Source organism: Microtus oregoni, unplaced genomic scaffold (assembly GCF_018167655.1).
Source record: "Microtus oregoni isolate MIOR12 unplaced genomic scaffold, Mior012 000024F_ref0000369, whole genome shotgun sequence".
NCBI lineage: Eukaryota > Metazoa > Chordata > Mammalia > Rodentia > Cricetidae > Microtus > Microtus oregoni.
In genome coordinates, this window is record NW_024543083.1 from 31,275,765 (window position 1) to 31,294,804 (window position 19,040).

Sequence of the window (19,040 nt, forward strand, 5' to 3'; positions counted from 1 at the left end):
CTCCAATGTGGGGACTGGACCTTCGGGGGCAAGCGAAAGCAGCACGCTCCCTCCAGTGCTCTAGAACCCTGCCTGGGGACGCGCTTAGCACTCTGCAGGCAGAGGACAGGACCCAGGACCTCTGGGCTGGCCCTACTGTCAGCTGCCTCTCTTTCACCTCTGTGCAGGGCTGCTCTGCTCACCTTTATTGGAAGCTGGTGGGTGGGGAAAGCGTCCTCACACCTGCCCAACCAACCAGCAGCCTAGGCTGCTTCTCCTGGACACGCCCTTTTCCTGCTTACAGCTCCGCTAGACACGCCCACTCTTCAGCTCCTGCCTGCCTCCCCCTGCTTCCCAAAACCCCATGGCCACTGAAGTCTGCCCCCCTCACTCCATCTCTCCCCCACCCCCACCCCCCACCGCCGCACACACACTTACTGCTGAGCCCTAACACTTGGGAGCCTCTTTAAGTCCTCTGGTCTGTCACACATCTGCTGACTCTCCAGCAAGTCAGATCAACAGTGCGGAATGCCCCCCCCCCCCCATGCATTTACACACTCACACAGCAGGAACAAGAAAAGGATGGAATCCCATCTCCTGCCTGTTTCTGGGCAATGCAAAATGGCTAGGGTGGCACCTCACCTGAGCCTCATTAAGGCAAGAGCTTTTCCTTGCTGACCTTGAAGTTCACAAGACTTGTGTTCCATCAACTGTCAAGCAGAACAGGCAGTCTCCTTCTTCCCCCAACTTGTAATGCTTGCCCCACAGGCCAGTTGCACAAAGATGGCTAAAGCAGGTGCATATACAAGTACCCTGGACACCACCACTTTTCATTGTGCTTTCCCACTTGACCTGTGGCTCTTTATTTCCAAATTTATCCTGTTATTCCAATTCATTCTCTCTCTTTCTGTTTGTCCCTCCTTGTCTGGCTGGCTGCCTGGCTCTTCTCCTTTTGTCCTCATTGTCTCTCCTAAGCACACTCGAGCGCGCGCACACACACAAACACACACACAGGTAGACACGTTAAGCGTTTCTACCACCCATTCGGTACATCACATCTTCCAGTTGTCCTCCTTTCTCTTATTCTCAAAACTTTGTTATACTCTGCTAAACACAACTCTGTTTATCTCTACAGGTTTTGAGTGCTTGGACACTGGGACCTTGAAATCCAGGACTTCTCAAAAGAGTGGGACTAAGGCTGTTTTCTTCACACCTGTTATCATTCCCTAACGGGATACAATCTGCGGGGTTCTCAACCCTTGGAAAATATGTCCTCCCTATTTGTCTACTGAATAGAAAACACACACACACACACACACACACACACAAGCACATTCAAATAAACGCGCACACACACAGATGCACATTTTCCTTTTAAGTTTTGTTTTTGACATTGATTTCCGGTGTCTTTGTTTTTATTTAGATTTAGACACTCTTCTTTCAATTTTACCTTTTGGTTCTTGGGGAGTGCATGCATACATGCCTGCATGCCGAATTTTCATCATAGATTGTGTATCAATTATTTATGTTCCTAGGTGTCCAAAAGTCTATGTATTTTTGTCTTTATATAAATCTATATTTGGGCCCCTCTCTCTCTCTCTCTCTCTCTCTCTCTCTCTCTCTCCCCTCTCTAGATGTAACAGAATCTAGAAATTATGAATAAACTTAGACGCCAAGGATCTATGTATCGATATACTCAATCTTTATTACGATATGTATACTTCTTAAAATAAATAAATAAATAGATAGATAAATAAATAAATAAATATCCATATTTAGAGAGAAAGGTATAGGAGCCCCTTTGCATAAGAAGAGGACTGCCCCAATCCTACATCCACACGTGTGTTCAAACAAAACCCTCTGGTGCTAGTTGTGTGCTTTCACAGTCGACACGGCTTGTATGGCGACATGGAAAAATGTCTAAGGTGTCAAAGCTGAGGGGACTGAGTCATGTCCAAGGCCAGCAAGAGGCTGGCTGTGAAGTGTCCCAGGTCAAGGAATAGTTCTTTCAAGGGTGGGGCCGCCACTCCCGAAGGGTGTGGCGGGGGAGTTGAGGAGAGGCTGAAATCAACATCCATCTATCCAGTCTTGATTGAAAATTCACTGCAGGTGTGAATGAAGACGTTCAGTGCGTCTGTCTGCAAAAGGGTCCCAAAGGAAGCTAAAGGCAAAGGTCTGAGGTCTTGGGGCTCCTCTTTCTTTGCTTTGAAGCCAAGGCCTTGAGCACTTGAGTCCTTGGCTAGCAGACAGTTGGGTGTTGGGGAATTTCCAAAGTGGAGTGATTCCCCTGGGAAGCCATGGTCTGTTGGCTATGAGATCTAAGGCACTCCCAAAGAGGTTGAACCTGAGTTGGCTCTTGGGGCCTGGCTGGATTTGGAGTTGGGTGGGTCCCTGGGGATTGGAGGTGGCTGTCCAGGCTTCTCTGGGAAGAGAGCAGCCATGAGTTAGGAGCAAGGGATCATTTGGCAATCCTGAGCTGGCTATTGGGCTTGCCTGTTGTAAGAGAGGGGAGAGAGCAGATCTGCTCCTGAGTGAGCAGTTGCCAGCAATCCCGGGGCAGAGAGCATCCTCAGTTCACCTCCTAGAATACCTGTTCTTGTAATCTCTGAGGGACTTGGCCATGAGAGGGGCGCTTTTCTTCAGCTGGGTCTTGTTGCTGGGGCCCAAGGGCAGGCAGGGAGCCCTCTGCTGTGGGCCAGGGGCCAAGGCTCCAGGAAGATTGTTCTCTTTGGAGGGGGCTCCCCCTCCCCCTGCGTGTCCAGAGGCAGCCTGCTGGCTTTGGCTGGCGACATGGGCAGGGAAGGGGATCATCTGGGTCTGGAGAGCTTGGCTCTTCTTGGCTTGGGCCCTTTGGATGCGCTCTCTCAGGCCTTGCAGCATGAGCTCGCGGGCCTCCTGCTGCTGGAGGTGTGTCTGCCTCTCAGCCTGGGCCTGAGTCTTCTGGCCATGTCAGATCTGGGGCCTGCACACCTCCTCTTGTGCCTCTGCCGGTTGGCTGGAGCAGTTGGGCTTAGCAAGGCACCCTTGGTGCAGTTTGGGCAGGAGACGAGGGCCAGGGACGCGACCCGAACAGACTGGGGTTTTCGAGTTCACCCTGCAGGCCCAAGGGGCGGCTTCTTGCTCGCTCTGCAAGGAAGAAGAGTCCTGGCCATGCGAGGGAAAGCAGGCTTGGCGACTGGAGCTCAGCTCTGGAAAGCGACTGGCAGGCAGGAGACTCTGCTCCTTGCAGTTTGGAGACTGGCTCCGAGGAACCTTGGCTCCACCACTCTGGGCCTCAGCTTTCCAGGGGCGTTTCCTCTTCTTCCCCTTGCCCAGAAGCAGTGTCCCGGAAGAAGAAGGGCAGTCATAGTTGAGGCAAGCCTCGAAAGAACCGGCCGGGTACGAGTCCGGGTTCCTCTGTGGGCTCCTCCTGCTGCCCCCCACGACCTCTCTGGCATCTCCCGCACGTGCCCGAGAAGCAGCAGGCTCATGCGCCTTGTCCTCTGCTGCGGGCTTTCGGGGTGCCTGCTCTCTTGTCAGTCTCATCTGCAAGGCAAGGTCCTGTGGCTCCGCCTCGGCCTGGCGCTCCAAGGGTGACCTCTCTGACCACTTGGAGGCAAAGTCCTTGGCAAAGGGGAACAGGAGCTGCTCTCTCCTCAGCAGCTCGATGGTCTGCCTGAAGCCAATCTCCGCCAGGGTGTCGCACAGGATGGGCACTGAAGAGAGTTCCTTCAGGGTTTTGTAGAGTTTGTCTGGCTCTGTCTCTGTGTGCAGGCGCTCCCGCAACTTCCGCAGGGCTTTTAGGTGCTTGGCGGACCCCTCCATCTCCAATGTGGGGACTGGACCTTCGGGGGCAAGCGAAAGCAGCACGCTCCCTCCAGTGCTCTAGAACCCTGCCTGGGGACGCGCTTAGCACTCTGCAGGCAGAGGACAGGACCCAGGACCTCTGGGCTGGCCCTACTGTCAGCTGCCTCTCTTTCACCTCTGTGCAGGGCTGCTCTGCTCACCTTTATTGGAAGCTGGTGGGTGGGGAAAGCGTCCTCACACCTGCCCAACCAACCAGCAGCCTAGGCTGCTTCTCCTGGACACGCCCTTTTCCTGCTTACAGCTCCGCTAGACACGCCCACTCTTCAGCTCCTGCCTGCCTCCCCCTGCTTCCCAAAACCCCATGGCCACTGAAGTCTGCCCCCCTCACTCCATCTCTCCCCCACCCCCACCCCCCACCGCCGCACACACACTTACTGCTGAGCCCTAACACTTGGGAGCCTCTTTAAGTCCTCTGGTCTGTCACACATCAGCTGACTCTCCAGCAAGTCAGGTCATCAGTGGGGAATGCCCCCCCCCCCCATGCATTTACACACTCACACAGCAGGAACAAGAAAAGGATGGAATCCCATCTCCTGCCTGTTTCTGGGCAATGCAAAATGGCTAGGGTGGCACCTCACCTGAGCCTCATTAAGGCAAGAGCTTTTCCTTGCTGACCTTGAAGTTCACAAGACTTGTGTTCCATCAACTGTCAAGCAGAACAGGCAGTCTCCTTCTTCCCCCAACTTGTAATGCTTGCCCCACAGCCCAGTTGCACAAAGATGGCTAAAGCAGGTGCATATACAAGTACCCTGGACACCACCACTTTTCATTGTGCTTTCCCACTTGACCTGTGGCTCTTTATTTCCAAATTTATCCTGTTATTCCAATTCATTCTCTCTCTTTCTGTTTGTCCCTCCTTGTCTGGCTGGCTGCCTGGCTCTTCTCCTTTTGTCCTCATTGTCTCTCCTAAGCACACTCGAGCGCGCGCACACACACAAACACACACACAGGTAGGCACGTTAAGTGTTTCTACCACCCATTCGGTATATCACATCTTCCAGTTGTCCTCCTTTCTCTTATTCTCAAAACTTTGTTATACTCTGCTAAACACAACTCTGTTTATCTCTACAGGTTTTGAGTGCTTGGACACTGGGACCTTGAAATCCAGGACTTCTCAAAAGAGTGGGACTAAGGCTGTTTTCTTCACACCTGTTATCATTCCCTAACGGGATACAATCTGCGGGGTTCTCAACCCTTGGAAAATATGTCCTCCCTATTTGTCTACTGAATAGAAAACACACACACACACACACACACACACACAAGCACATTCAAATAAACGCGCACACACACAGATGCACATTTTCCTTTTAAGTTTTGTTTTTGACATTGATTTCCGGTGTCTTTGTTTTTATTTAGATTTAGACACTCTTCTTTCAATTTTACCTTTTGGTTCTTGGGGAGTGCATGCATACATGCCTGCATGCCGAATTTTCATCATAGATTGTGTATCAATTATTTATGTTCCTAGGTGTCCAAAAGTCTATGTATTTTTGTCTTTATATAAATCTATATTTGGGCCCCTCTCTCTCTCTCTCTCTCTCTCTCTCTCTCCCCTCTCTAGATGTAACAGAATCTAGAAATTATGAATAAACTTAGACGCCAAGGATCTATGTATCGATATACTCAATCTTTATTACGATATGTATACTTCTTAAAATAAATAAATAAATAGATAGATAAATAAATAAATAAATATCCATATTTAGAGAGAAAGGTATAGGAGCCCCTTTGCATAAGAAGAGGACTGCCCCAATCCTACATCCACACGTGTGTTCAAACAAAACCCTCTGGTGCTAGTTGTGTGCTTTCACAGTCGACACGGCTTGTATGGCGACATGGAAAAATGTCTAAGGTGTCAAAGCTGAGGGGACTGAGTCATGTCCAAGGCCAGCAAGAGGCTGGCTGTGAAGTGTCCCAGGTCAAGGAATAGTTCTTTCAAGGGTGGGGCCGCCACTCCCGAAGGGTGTGGCGGGGGAGTTGAGGAGAGGCTGAAATCAACATCCATCTATCCAGTCTTGATTGAAAATTCACTGCAGGTGTGAATGAAGACGTTCAGTGCGTCTGTCTGCAAAAGGGTCCCAAAGGAAGCTAAAGGCAAAGGTCTGAGGTCTTGGGGCTCCTCTTTCTTTGCTTTGAAGCCAAGGCCTTGAGCACTTGAGTCCTTGGCTAGCAGACAGTTGGGTGTTGGGGAATTTCCAAAGTGGAGTGATTCCCCTGGGAAGCCATGGTCTGTTGGCTATGAGATCTAAGGCACTCCCAAAGAGGTTGAACCTGAGTTGGCTCTTGGGGCCTGGCTGGATTTGGAGTTGGGTGGGTCCCTGGGGATTGGAGGTGGCTGTCCAGGCTTCTCTGGGAAGAGAGCAGCCATGAGTTAGGAGCAAGGGATCATTTGGCAATCCTGAGCTGGCTATTGGGCTTGCCTGTTGTAAGAGAGGGGAGAGAGCAGATCTGCTCCTGAGTGAGCAGTTGCCAGCAATCCCGGGGCAGAGAGCATCCTCAGTTCACCTCCTAGAATACCTGTTCTTGTAATCTCTGAGGGACTTGGCCATGAGAGGGGCGCTTTTCTTCAGCTGGGTCTTGTTGCTGGGGCCCAAGGGCAGGCAGGGAGCCCTCTGCTGTGGGCCAGGGGCCAAGGCTCCAGGAAGATTGTTCTCTTTGGAGGGGGCTCCCCCTCCCCCTGCGTGTCCAGAGGCAGCCTGCTGGCTTTGGCTGGCGACATGGGCAGGGAAGGGGATCATCTGGGTCTGGAGAGCTTGGCTCTTCTTGGCTTGGGCCCTTTGGATGCGCTCTCTCAGGCCTTGCAGCATGAGCTCGCGGGCCTCCTGCTGCTGGAGGTGTGTCTGCCTCTCAGCCTGGGCCTGAGTCTTCTGGCCATGTCAGATCTGGGGCCTGCACACCTCCTCTTGTGCCTCTGCCGGTTGGCTGGAGCAGTTGGGCTTAGCAAGGCACCCTTGGTGCAGTTTGGGCAGGAGACGAGGGCCAGGGACGCGACCCGAACAGACTGGGGTTTTCGAGTTCACCCTGCAGGCCCAAGGGGCGGCTTCTTGCTCGCTCTGCAAGGAAGAAGAGTCCTGGCCATGCGAGGGAAAGCAGGCTTGGCGACTGGAGCTCAGCTCTGGAAAGCGACTGGCAGGCAGGAGACTCTGCTCCTTGCAGTTTGGAGACTGGCTCCGAGGAACCTTGGCTCCACCACTCTGGGCCTCAGCTTTCCAGGGGCGTTTCCTCTTCTTCCCCTTGCCCAGAAGCAGTGTCCCGGAAGAAGAAGGGCAGTCATAGTTGAGGCAAGCCTCGAAAGAACCGGCCGGGTACGAGTCCGGGTTCCTCTGTGGGCTCCTCCTGCTGCCCCCCACGACCTCTCTGGCATCTCCCGCACGTGCCCGAGAAGCAGCAGGCTCATGCGCCTTGTCCTCTGCTGCGGGCTTTCGGGGTGCCTGCTCTCTTGTCAGTCTCATCTGCAAGGCAAGGTCCTGTGGCTCCGCCTCGGCCTGGCGCTCCAAGGGTGACCTCTCTGACCACTTGGAGGCAAAGTCCTTGGCAAAGGGGAACAGGAGCTGCTCTCTCCTCAGCAGCTCGATGGTCTGCCTGAAGCCAATCTCCGCCAGGGTGTCGCACAGGATGGGCACTGAAGAGAGTTCCTTCAGGGTTTTGTAGAGTTTGTCTGGCTCTGTCTCTGTGTGCAGGCGCTCCCGCAACTTCCGCAGGGCTTTTAGGTGCTTGGCGGACCCCTCCATCTCCAATGTGGGGACTGGACCTTCGGGGGCAAGCGAAAGCAGCACGCTCCCTCCAGTGCTCTAGAACCCTGCCTGGGGACGCGCTTAGCACTCTGCAGGCAGAGGACAGGACCCAGGACCTCTGGGCTGGCCCTACTGTCAGCTGCCTCTCTTTCACCTCTGTGCAGGGCTGCTCTGCTCACCTTTATTGGAAGCTGGTGGGTGGGGAAAGCGTCCTCACACCTGCCCAACCAACCAGCAGCCTAGGCTGCTTCTCCTGGACACGCCCTTTTCCTGCTTACAGCTCCGCTAGACACGCCCACTCTTCAGCTCCTGCCTGCCTCCCCCTGCTTCCCAAAACCCCATGGCCACTGAAGTCTGCCCCCCTCACTCCATCTCTCCCCCACCCCCACCCCCCACCGCCGCACACACACTTACTGCTGAGCCCTAACACTTGGGAGCCTCTTTAAGTCCTCTGGTCTGTCACACATCAGCTGACTCTCCAGCAAGTCAGGTCATCAGTGGGGAATGCCCCCCCCCCCCATGCATTTACACACTCACACAGCAGGAACAAGAAAAGGATGGAATCCCATCTCCTGCCTGTTTCTGGGCAATGCAAAATGGCTAGGGTGGCACCTCACCTGAGCCTCATTAAGGCAAGAGCTTTTCCTTGCTGACCTTGAAGTTCACAAGACTTGTGTTCCATCAACTGTCAAGCAGAACAGGCAGTCTCCTTCTTCCCCCAACTTGTAATGCTTGCCCCACAGCCCAGTTGCACAAAGATGGCTAAAGCAGGTGCATATACAAGTACCCTGGACACCACCACTTTTCATTGTGCTTTCCCACTTGACCTGTGGCTCTTTATTTCCAAATTTATCCTGTTATTCCAATTCATTCTCTCTCTTTCTGTTTGTCCCTCCTTGTCTGGCTGGCTGCCTGGCTCTTCTCCTTTTGTCCTCATTGTCTCTCCTAAGCACACTCGAGCGCGCGCACACACACAAACACACACACAGGTAGGCACGTTAAGTGTTTCTACCACCCATTCGGTATATCACATCTTCCAGTTGTCCTCCTTTCTCTTATTCTCAAAACTTTGTTATACTCTGCTAAACACAACTCTGTTTATCTCTACAGGTTTTGAGTGCTTGGACACTGGGACCTTGAAATCCAGGACTTCTCAAAAGAGTGGGACTAAGGCTGTTTTCTTCACACCTGTTATCATTCCCTAACGGGATACAATCTGCGGGGTTCTCAACCCTTGGAAAATATGTCCTCCCTATTTGTCTACTGAATAGAAAACACACACACACACACACACACACACACACACAAGCACATTCAAATAAACGCGCACACACACAGATGCACATTTTCCTTTTAAGTTTTGTTTTTGACATTGTTTTCCGGTGTCTTTGTTTTTATTTAGATTTAGACACTCTTCTTTCAATTTTACCTTTTGGTTCTTGGGGAGTGCATGCATACATGCCTGCATGCCGAATTTTCATCATAGATTGTGTATCAATTATTTATGTTCCTAGGTGTCCAAAAGTCTATGTATTTTTGTCTTTATATAAATCTATATTTGGGCCTCTCTCTCTCTCTCTCTCTCTCTCTCTCTCCCCTCTCTAGATGTAACTGAATCTAGAAATTATAAATAAACTTAGACGCCAAGGATCTATGTATCGATATACTCAATCTTTATTACGATATGTATACTTCTTAAAATAAATAAATAGATAGATAAATAAATAAATAAATATCCATATTTAGAGAGAAAGGTATAGGAGCCCCTTTGCATAAGAAGAGGACTGCTCCAATCCTACATCCACACGTGTGTTCAAACAAAACCCTCTGGTGCTAGTTGTGTGCTTTCACAGTCGACACGGCTTGTATGGCGACATGGAAAAATGTCTAAGGTGTCAAAGCTGAGGGGACTGAGTCATGTCCAAGGCCAGCAAGAGGCTGGCTGTGAAGTGTCCCAGGTCAAGGAATAGTTCTTTCAAGGGTGGGGCCGCCACTCCCGAAGGGTGTGGCGGGGGAGTTGAGGAGAGGCTGAAATCAACATCCATCTATCCAGTCTTGATTGAAAATTCACTGCAGGTGTGAATGAAGACGTTCAGTGCGTCTGTCTGCAAAAGGGTCCCAAAGGAAGCTAAAGGCAAAGGTCTGAGGTCTTGGGGCTCCTCTTTCTTTGCTTTGAAGCCAAGGCCTTGAGCACTTGAGTCCTTGGCTAGCAGACAGTTGGGTGTTGGGGAATTTCCAAAGTGGAGTGATTCCCCTGGGAAGCCATGGTCTGTTGGCTATGAGATCTAAGGCACTCCCAAAGAGGTTGAACCTGAGTTGGCTCTTGGGGCCTGGCTGGATTTGGAGTTGGGTGGGTCCCTGGGGATTGGAGGTGGCTGTCCAGGCTTCTCTGGGAAGAGAGCAGCCATGAGTTAGGAGCAAGGGATCATTTGGCAATCCTGAGCTGGCTATTGGGCTTGCCTGTTGTAAGAGAGGGGAGAGAGCAGATCTGCTCCTGAGTGAGCAGTTGCCAGCAATCCCGGGGCAGAGAGCATCCTCAGTTCACCTCCTAGAATACCTGTTCTTGTAATCTCTGAGGGACTTGGCCATGAGAGGGGCGCTTTTCTTCAGCTGGGTCTTGTTGCTGGGGCCCAAGGGCAGGCAGGGAGCCCTCTGCTGTGGGCCAGGGGCCAAGGCTCCAGGAAGATTGTTCTCTTTGGAGGGGGCTCCCCCTCCCCCTGCGTGTCCAGAGGCAGCCTGCTGGCTTTGGCTGGCGACATGGGCAGGGAAGGGGATCATCTGGGTCTGGAGAGCTTGGCTCTTCTTGGCTTGGGCCCTTTGGATGCGCTCTCTCAGGCCTTGCAGCATGAGCTCGCGGGCCTCCTGCTGCTGGAGGTGTGTCTGCCTCTCAGCCTGGGCCTGAGTAGTCTGGCCATGGCAGATCTGGGGCCTGCACTCCTCCTCTTGTGCCTCTGCCGGTTGGCTGGAGCAGTTGGGCTTAGCAAGGCACCCTTGGTGCAGTTTGGGCAGGAGACGAGGGCCAGGGACGCGACCCGAACAGACTGGGGTTTTCGAGTTCACCCTGCAGGCCCAAGGGGCGGCTTCTTGCTCGCTCTGCATGGAAGAAGAGTCCTGGCCATCTGGGGGCAAGCAGGCTTGGCGACTGGAGCTCAGCTCTGGAAAGCGACTGGCAGGCAGGAGACTCTGCTCCTTGCAGTTTGGAGACTGGCTCCGAGGAACCTTGGCTCCACCACTCTGGGCCTCAGCTTTCCAGGGGCGTTTCCTCTTCTTCCCCTTGCCCAGACGCAGTGTCCCGGAAGAAGAAGGGCAGTCATAGTTGAGGCAAGCCTCGAAAGAACCGGCCGGGTACGAGTCCGGGTTCCTCTGTGGGCTCCTCCTGCTGCCCCCCACGACCTCTCTGGCATCTCCCGCACGTGCCCGAGAAGCAGCAGGCTCATGCGCCTTGTCCTCTGCTGCGGGCTTTCGGGGTGCCTGCTCTCTTGTCAGTCTCATCTGCAAGGCAAGGTCCTGTGGCTCCGCCTCGGCCTGGCGCTCCAAGGGTGACCTCTCTGACCACTTGGAGGCAAAGTCCTTGGCAAAGGGGAACAGGAGCTGCTCTCTCCTCAGCAGCTCGATGGTCTGCCTGAAGCCAATCTCCGCCAGGGTGTCGCACAGGATGGGCACTGAAGAGAGTTCCTTCAGGGTTTTGTAGAGTTTGTCTGGCTCTGTCTCTGTGTGCAGGCGCTCCCGCAACTTCCGCAGGGCTTTTAGGTGCTTGGCGGACCCCTCCATCTCCAATGTGGGGACTGGACCTTCAGGGGCAAGCGAAAGCAGCATGCTCCCTCCAGTGCTCTAGAACCCTGCCTGGGGACGCGCTTAGCACTCTGCAGGCAGAGGACAGGACCCAGGACCTCTGGGCTGGCCCCACTGTCAGCTGCCTCTCTTTCACCTCTGTGCAGGGCTGCTCTGCTCACCTTTATTGGAAGCTGGTGGGTGGGGAAAGCGTCCTCACACCTGCCCAACCAACCAGCAGCCTAGGCTGCTTCTCCTGGACACGCCCTTTTCCTGCTTACAGCTCCGCTAGACACGCCCACTCTTCAGCTCCTGCCTGCCTCCCCCTGCTTCCCAAAACCCCATGGCCACTGAAGTCTGCCCCCCTCACTCCATCTCTCCCCCACCCCCACCCCCCACCGCAGCACACACACTTACTGCTGAGCCCTAACACTTGGGAGCCTCTTTAAGTCCTCTGGTCTGTCACACATCTGCTGACTCTCCAGCAAGTCAGATCAACAGTGGGGAATGCCCCCCCCCCCATGCATTTACACACTCACACAGCAGGAACAAGAAAAGGATGGAATCCCATCTCCTGCCTGTTTCTGGGCAATGCAAAATGGCTAGGGTGGCACCTCACCTGAGCCTCATTAAGGCAAGAGCTTTTCCTTGCTGACCTTGAAGTTCACAAGACTTGTGTTCCATCAACTGTCAAGCAGAACAGGCAGTCTCCTTCTTCCCCCAACTTGTAATGCTTGCCCCACAGCCCAGTTGCACAAAGATGGCTAAAGCAGGTGCATATACAAGTACCCTGGACACCACCACTTTTCATTGTGCTTTCCCACTTGACCTGTGGCTCTTTATTTCCAAATTTATCCTGTTATTCCAATTCATTCTCTCTCTTTCTGTTTGTCCCTCCTTGTCTGGCTGGCTGCCTGGCTCTTCTCCTTTTGTCCTCATTGTCTCTCCTAAGCACACTCGAGCGCGCGCACACACACAAACACACACACAGGTAGACACGTTAAGCGTTTCTACCACCCATTCGGTATATCACATCTTCCAGTTGTCCTCCTTTCTCTTATTCTCAAAACTTTGTTATACTCTGCTAAACACAACTCTGTTTATCTCTACAGGTTTTGAGTGCTTGGACACTGGGACCTTGAAATCCAGGACTTCTCAAAAGAGTGGGACTAAGGCTGTTTTCTTCACACCTGTTATCATTCCCTAACGGGATACAATCTGCGGGGTTCTCAACCCTTGGAAAATATGTCCTCCCTATTTGTCTACTGAATAGAAAACACACACACACACACACACACACACACACAAGCACATTCAAATAAACGCGCACACACACAGATGCACATTTTCCTTTTAAGTTTTGTTTTTGACATTGTTTTCCGGTGTCTTTGTTTTTATTTAGATTTAGACACTCTTCTTTCAATTTTACCTTTTGGTTCTTGGGGAGTGCATGCATACATGCCTGCATGCCGAATTTTCATCATAGATTGTGTATCAATTATTTATGTTCCTAGGTGTCCAAAAGTCTATGTATTTTTGTCTTTATATAAATCTATATTTGGGCCTCTCTCTCTCTCTCTCTCTCTCTCTCTCTCTCTCTCTCTCTCTCCCCTCTCTAGATGTAACAGAATCTAGAAATTATGAATAAACTTAGACGCCAAGGATCTATGTATCGATATGCTCAATCTTTATTACGATATGTATACTTCTTAAAATAAATAAATAAATAGATAGATAAATAAATAAATAAATATCCATATTTAGAGAGAAAGGTATAGGAGCCCCTTTGCATAAGAAGAGGACTGCCCCAATCCTACATCCACACGTGTGTTCAAACAAAACCCTCTGGTGCTAGTTGTGTGCTTTCACAGTCGACACGGCTTGTATGGCGACATGGAAAAATGTCTAAGGTGTCAAAGCTGAGGGGACTGAGTCATGTCCAAGGCCAGCAAGAGGCTGGCTGTGAAGTGTCCCAGGTCAAGGAATAGTTCTTTCAAGGGTGGGGCCGCCACTCCCGAAGGGTGTGGCGGGGGAGTTGAGGAGAGGCTGAAATCAACATCCATCTATCCAGTCTTGATTGAAAATTCACTGCAGGTGTGAATGAAGACGTTCAGTGCGTCTGTCTGCAAAAGGGTCCCAAAGGAAGCTAAAGGCAAAGGTCTGAGGTCTTGGGGCTCCTCTTTCTTTGCTTTGAAGCCAAGGCCTTGAGCACTTGAGTCCTTGGCTAGCAGACAGTTGGGTGTTGGGGAATTTCCAAAGTGGAGTGATTCCCCTGGGAAGCCATGGTCTGTTGGCTATGAGATCTAAGGCACTCCCAAAGAGGTTGAACCTGAGTTGGCTCTTGGGGCCTGGCTGGATTTGGAGTTGGGTGGGTCCCTGGGGATTGGAGGTGGCTGTCCAGGCTTCTCTGGGAAGAGAGCAGCCATGAGTTAGGAGCAAGGGATCATTTGGCAATCCTGAGCTGGCTATTGGGCTTGCCTGTTGTAAGAGAGGGGAGAGAGCAGATCTGCTCCTGAGTGAGCAGTTGCCAGCAATCCCGGGGCAGAGAGCATCCTCAGTTCACCTCCTAGAATACCTGTTCTTGTAATCTCTGAGGGACTTGGCCATGAGAGGGGCGCTTTTCTTCAGCTGGGTCTTGTTGCTGGGGCCCAAGGGCAGGCAGGGAGCCCTCTGCTGTGGGCCAGGGGCCAAGGCTCCAGGAAGATTGTTCTCTTTGGAGGGGGCTCCCCCTCCCCCTGCGTGTCCAGAGGCAGCCTGCTGGCTTTGGCTGGCGACATGGGCAGGGAAGGGGATCATCTGGGTCTGGAGAGCTTGGCTCTTCTTGGCTTGGGCCCTTTGGATGCGCTCTCTCAGGCCTTGCAGCATGAGCTCGCGGGCCTCCTGCTGCTGGAGGTGTGTCTGCCTCTCAGCCTGGGCCTGAGTCTTCTGGCCATGTCAGATCTGGGGCCTGCACACCTCCTCTTGTGCCTCTGCCGGTTGGCTGGAGCAGTTGGGCTTAGCAAGGCACCCTTGGTGCAGTTTGGGCAGGAGACGAGGGCCAGGGACGCGACCCGAACAGACTGGGGTTTTCGAGTTCACCCTGCAGGCCCAAGGGGCGGCTTCTTGCTCGCTCTGCAAGGAAGAAGAGTCCTGGCCATGCGAGGGAAAGCAGGCTTGGCGACTGGAGCTCAGCTCTGGAAAGCGACTGGCAGGCAGGAGACTCTGCTCCTTGCAGTTTGGAGACTGGCTCCGAGGAACCTTGGCTCCACCACTCTGGGCCTCAGCTTTCCAGGGGCGTTTCCTCTTCTTCCCCTTGCCCAGACGCAGTGTCCCGGAAGAAGAAGGGCAGTCATAGTTGAGGCAAGCCTCGAAAGAACCGGCCGGGTACGAGTCCGGGTTCCTCTGTGAGCTCCTCCTGCTGCCCCCCACGACCTCTCTGGCATCTCCCGCACGTGCCCGAGAAGCAGCAGGCTCATGCGCCTTGTCCTCTGCTGCGGGCTTTCGGGGTGCCTGCTCTCTTGTCAGTCTCATCTGCAAGGCAAGGTCCTGTGGCTCCGCCTCGGCCTGGCGCTCCAAGGGTGACCTCTCTGACCACTTGGAGGCAAAGTCCTTGGCAAAGGGGAACAGGAGCTGCTCTCTCCTCAGCAGCTCGATGGTCTGCCTGAAGCCAATCTCCGCCAGGGTGTCGCACAGGATGGGCACTGAAGAGAGTTCCTTCAGGGTTTTGTAGAGTTTGTCTGGCTCTGTCTCTGTGTGCAGGCGCTCCCGCAACTTCCGCAGGGCTTTTAGGTGCTTGGCGGACCCCTCCATCTCCAATGTGGGGACTGGACCTTCAGGGGCAAGCGAAAGCAGCATGCTCCCTCCAGTGCTCTAGAACCCTGCCTGGGGACGCGCTTAGCACTCTGCAGGCAGAGGACAGGACCCAGGACCTCTGGGCTGGCCCCACTGTCAGCTGCCTCTCTTTCACCTCTGTGCAGGGCTGCTCTGCTCACCTTTATTGGAAGCTGGTGGGTGGGGAAAGCGTCCTCACACCTGCCCAACCAACCAGCAGCCTAGGCTGCTTCTCCTGGACACGCCCTTTTCCTGCTTACAGCTCCGCTAGACACGCCCACTCTTCAGCTCCTGCCTGCCTCCCCCTGCTTCCCAAAACCCCATGGCCACTGAAGTCTGCCCCCCTCACTCCATCTCTCCCCCACCCCCACCCCCCACCGCAGCACACACACTTACTGCTGAGCCCTAACACTTGGGAGCCTCTTTAAGTCCTCTGGTCTGTCACACATCTGCTGACTCTCCAGCAAGTCAGATCAACAGTGGGGAATGCCCCCCCCCCATGCATTTACACACTCACACAGCAGGAACAAGAAAAGGATGGAATCCCATCTCCTGCCTGTTTCTGGGCAATGCAAAATGGCTAGGGTGGCACCTCACCTGAGCCTCATTAAGGCAAGAGCTTTTCCTTGCTGACCTTGAAGTTCACAAGACTTGTGTTCCATCAACTGTCAAGCAGAACAGGCAGTCTCCTTCTTCCCCCAACTTGTAATGCTTGCCCCACAGCCCAGTTGCACAAAGATGGCTAAAGCAGGTGCATATACAAGTACCCTGGACACCACCACTTTTCATTGTGCTTTCCCACTTGACCTGTGGCTCTTTATTTCCAAATTTATCCTGTTATTCCAATTCATTCTCTCTCTTTCTGTTTGTCCCTCCTTGTCTGGCTGGCTGCCTGGCTCTTCTCCTTTTGTCCTCATTGTCTCTCCTAAGCACACTCGAGCGCGCGCACACACACAAACACACACACAGGTAGACACGTTAAGCGTTTCTACCACCCATTCGGTATATCACATCTTCCAGTTGTCCTCCTTTCTCTTATTCTCAAAACTTTGTTATACTCTGCTAAACACAACTCTGTTTATCTCTACAGGTTTTGAGTGCTTGGACACTGGGACCTTGAAATCCAGGACTTCTCAAAAGAGTGGGACTAAGGCTGTTTTCTTCACACCTGTTATCATTCCCTAACGGGATACAATCTGCGGGGTTCTCAACCCTTGGAAAATATGTCCTCCCTATTTGTCTACTGAATAGAAAACACACACACACACACACACACACACACAAGCACATTCAAATAAACGCGCACACACACAGATGCACATTTTCCTTTTAAGTTTTGTTTTTGACATTGTTTTCCGGTGTCTTTGTTTTTATTTAGATTTAGACACTCTTCTTTCAATTTTACCTTTTGGTTCTTGGGGAGTGCATGCATACATGCCTGCATGCCGAATTTTCATCATAGATTGTGTATCAATTATTTATGTTCCTAGGTGTCCAAAAGTCTATGTATTTTTGTCTTTATATAAATCTATATTTGGGCCTCTCTCTCTCTCTCTCTCTCTCTCTCTCCCCTCTCTAGATGTAACAGAATCTAGAAATTATGAATAAACTTAGACGCCAAGGATCTATGTATCGATATGCTCAATCTTTATTACGATATGTATACTTCTTAAAATAAATAAATAAATAGATAGATAAATAAATAAATAAATATCCATATTTAGAGAGAAAGGTATAGGAGCCCCTTTGCATAAGAAGAGGACTGCCCCAATCCTACATCCACACGTGTGTTCAAACAAAACCCTCTGGTGCTAGTTGTGTGCTTTCACAGTCGACACGGCTTGTATGGCGACATGGAAAAATGTCTAAGGTGTCAAAGCTGAGGGGACTGAGTCATGTCCAAGGCCAGCAAGAGGCTGGCTGTGAAGTGTCCCAGGTCAAGGAATAGTTCTTTCAAGGGTGGGGCCGCCACTCCCGAAGGGTGTGGCGGGGGAGTTGAGGAGAGGCTGAAATCAACATCCATCTATCCAGTCTTGATTGAAAATTCACTGCAGGTGTGAATGAAGACGTTCAGTGCGTCTGTCTGCAAAAGGGTCCCAAAGGAAGCTAAAGGCAAAGGTCTGAGGTCTTGGGGCTCCTCTTTCTTTGCTTTGAAGCCAAGGCCTTGAGCACTTGAGTCCTTGGCTAGCAGACAGTTGGGTGTTGGGGAATTTCCAAAGTGGAGTGATTCCCCTGGGAAGCCATGGTCTGTTGGCTATGAGATCTAAGGCACTCCCAAAGAGGTTGAACCTGAGTTGGCTCTTGGGGCCTGGCTGGATTTGGAGTTGGGTGGGTCCCTGGGGATTGGAGGTGGCTGTCCAGGCTTCTCTGGGAAGAGAGCAGCCATGAGTTAGGAGCAAGGGATCATTTGGCAATCCTGAGCTGGCTATTGGGCTTGCCTGTTGTAAGAGAGGGGAGAGAGCAGATCTGCTCCTGAGTGAGCAGTTGCCAGCAATCCCGGGGCAGAGAGCATCCTCAGTTCACCTCCTAGAATACCTGTTCTTGTAATCTCTGAGGGACTTGGCCATGAGAGGGGCGCTTTTCTTCAGCTGGGTCTTGTTGCTGGGGCCCAAGGGCAGGCAGGGAGCCCTCTGCTGTGGGCCAGGGGCCAAGGCTCCAGGAAGATTGTTCTCTTTGGAGGGGGCTCCCCCTCCCCCTGCGTGTCCAGAGGCAGCCTGCTGGCTTTGGCTGGCGACATGGGCAGGGAAGGGGATCATCTGGGTCTGGAGAGCTTGGCTCTTCTTGGCTTGGGCCCTTTGGATGCGCTCTCTCAGGCCTTGCAGCATGAGCTCGCGGGCCTCCTGCTGCTGGAGGTGTGTCTGCCTCTCAGCCTGGGCCTGAGTAGTCTGGCCATGGCAGATCTGGGGCCTGCACTCCTCCTCTTGTGCCTCTGCCGGTTGGCTGGAGCAGTTGGGCTTAGCAAGGCACCCTTGGTGCAGTTTGGGCAGGAGACGAGGGCCAGGGACGCGACCCGAACAGACTGGGGTTTTCGAGTTCACCCTGCAGGCCCAAGGGGCGGCTTCTTGCTCGCTCTGCATGGAAGAAGAGTCCTGGCCATCCGGGGGCAAGCAGGCTTGGCGACTGGAGCTCAGCTCTGGAAAGCGACTGGCAGGCAGGAGACTCTGCTCCTTGCAGTTTGGAGACTGGCTCCGAGGAACCTTGGCTCCACCACTCTGGGCCTCAGCTTTCCAGGGGCGTTTCCTCTTCTTCCCCTTGCCCAGACGCAGTGTCCCGGAAGAAGAAGGGCAGTCATAGTTGAGGCAAGCCTCGAAAGAACCGGCCGGGTACGAGTCCGGGTTCCTCTGTGGGCTCCTCCTGCTGCCCCCCACGACCTCTCTGGCATCTCCCGCACGTGCCCGAGAAGCAGCAGGCTCATGCGCCTTGTCCTCTGCTGCGGGCTTTCGGGGTGCCTGCTCTCTTGTCAGTCTCATCTGCAAGGCAAGGTCCTGTGGCTCCGCCTCGGCCTGGTGCTCCAAGGGTGACCTCTCTGACCACTTGGAGGCAAAGTCCTTGGCAAAGGGGAACAGGAGCTGCTCTCTCCTCAGCAGCTCGATGGTCTGCCTGAAGCCAATCTCCGCCAGGGTGTCGCACAGGATGGGCACTGAAGAGAGTTCCTTCAGGGTTTTGTAGAGTTTGTCTGGCTCTGTCTCTGTGTGCAGGCGCTCCCGCAACTTCCGCAGGGCTTTTAGGTGCTTGGCGGACCCCTCCATCTCCAATGTGGGGACTGGACCTTCAGGGGCAAGCGAAAGCAGCACGCTCCCTCCAGTGCTCTAGAACCCTGCCTGGGGACGCGCTTAGCACTCTGCAGGCAGAGGACAGGACCCAGGACCTCTGGGCTGGCCCCACTGTCAGCTGCCT

The 19,040-nt window shown here is 53.0% G+C and overlaps 2 protein-coding genes across 2 annotated transcripts; both read right to left on the bottom strand.

Annotated features, from left to right (window-relative positions):
- Positions 1-10,103: 10,103 nt before the first annotated feature.
- LOC121462170 (elongin-A3 member D-like) lies at positions 10,104-11,333 on the bottom strand. The gene has a single exon (XM_041673576.1). The coding sequence runs from the start codon at positions 11,331-11,333 to the stop codon at positions 10,104-10,106; it is 1,230 nt and encodes a 409-aa protein (XP_041529510.1).
- A 6,329-nt stretch (positions 11,334-17,662) lies between these two features.
- Positions 17,663-18,892, bottom strand: LOC121462221 (elongin-A3 member D-like). The gene has a single exon (XM_041673702.1). The coding sequence runs from the start codon at positions 18,890-18,892 to the stop codon at positions 17,663-17,665; it is 1,230 nt and encodes a 409-aa protein (XP_041529636.1).
- Positions 18,893-19,040: the final 148 nt, after the last annotated feature.

Excerpts from the sequence above, each read along its gene's own strand:
- LOC121462170 (XM_041673576.1), bottom strand. The coding sequence starts at position 11,333 with ATGGAGGGGTCCGCCAAGCACCTAAAAGCCCTGCGGAAGTTGCGGGAG.
- LOC121462221 (XM_041673702.1), bottom strand. The coding sequence starts at position 18,892 with ATGGAGGGGTCCGCCAAGCACCTAAAAGCCCTGCGGAAGTTGCGGGAG.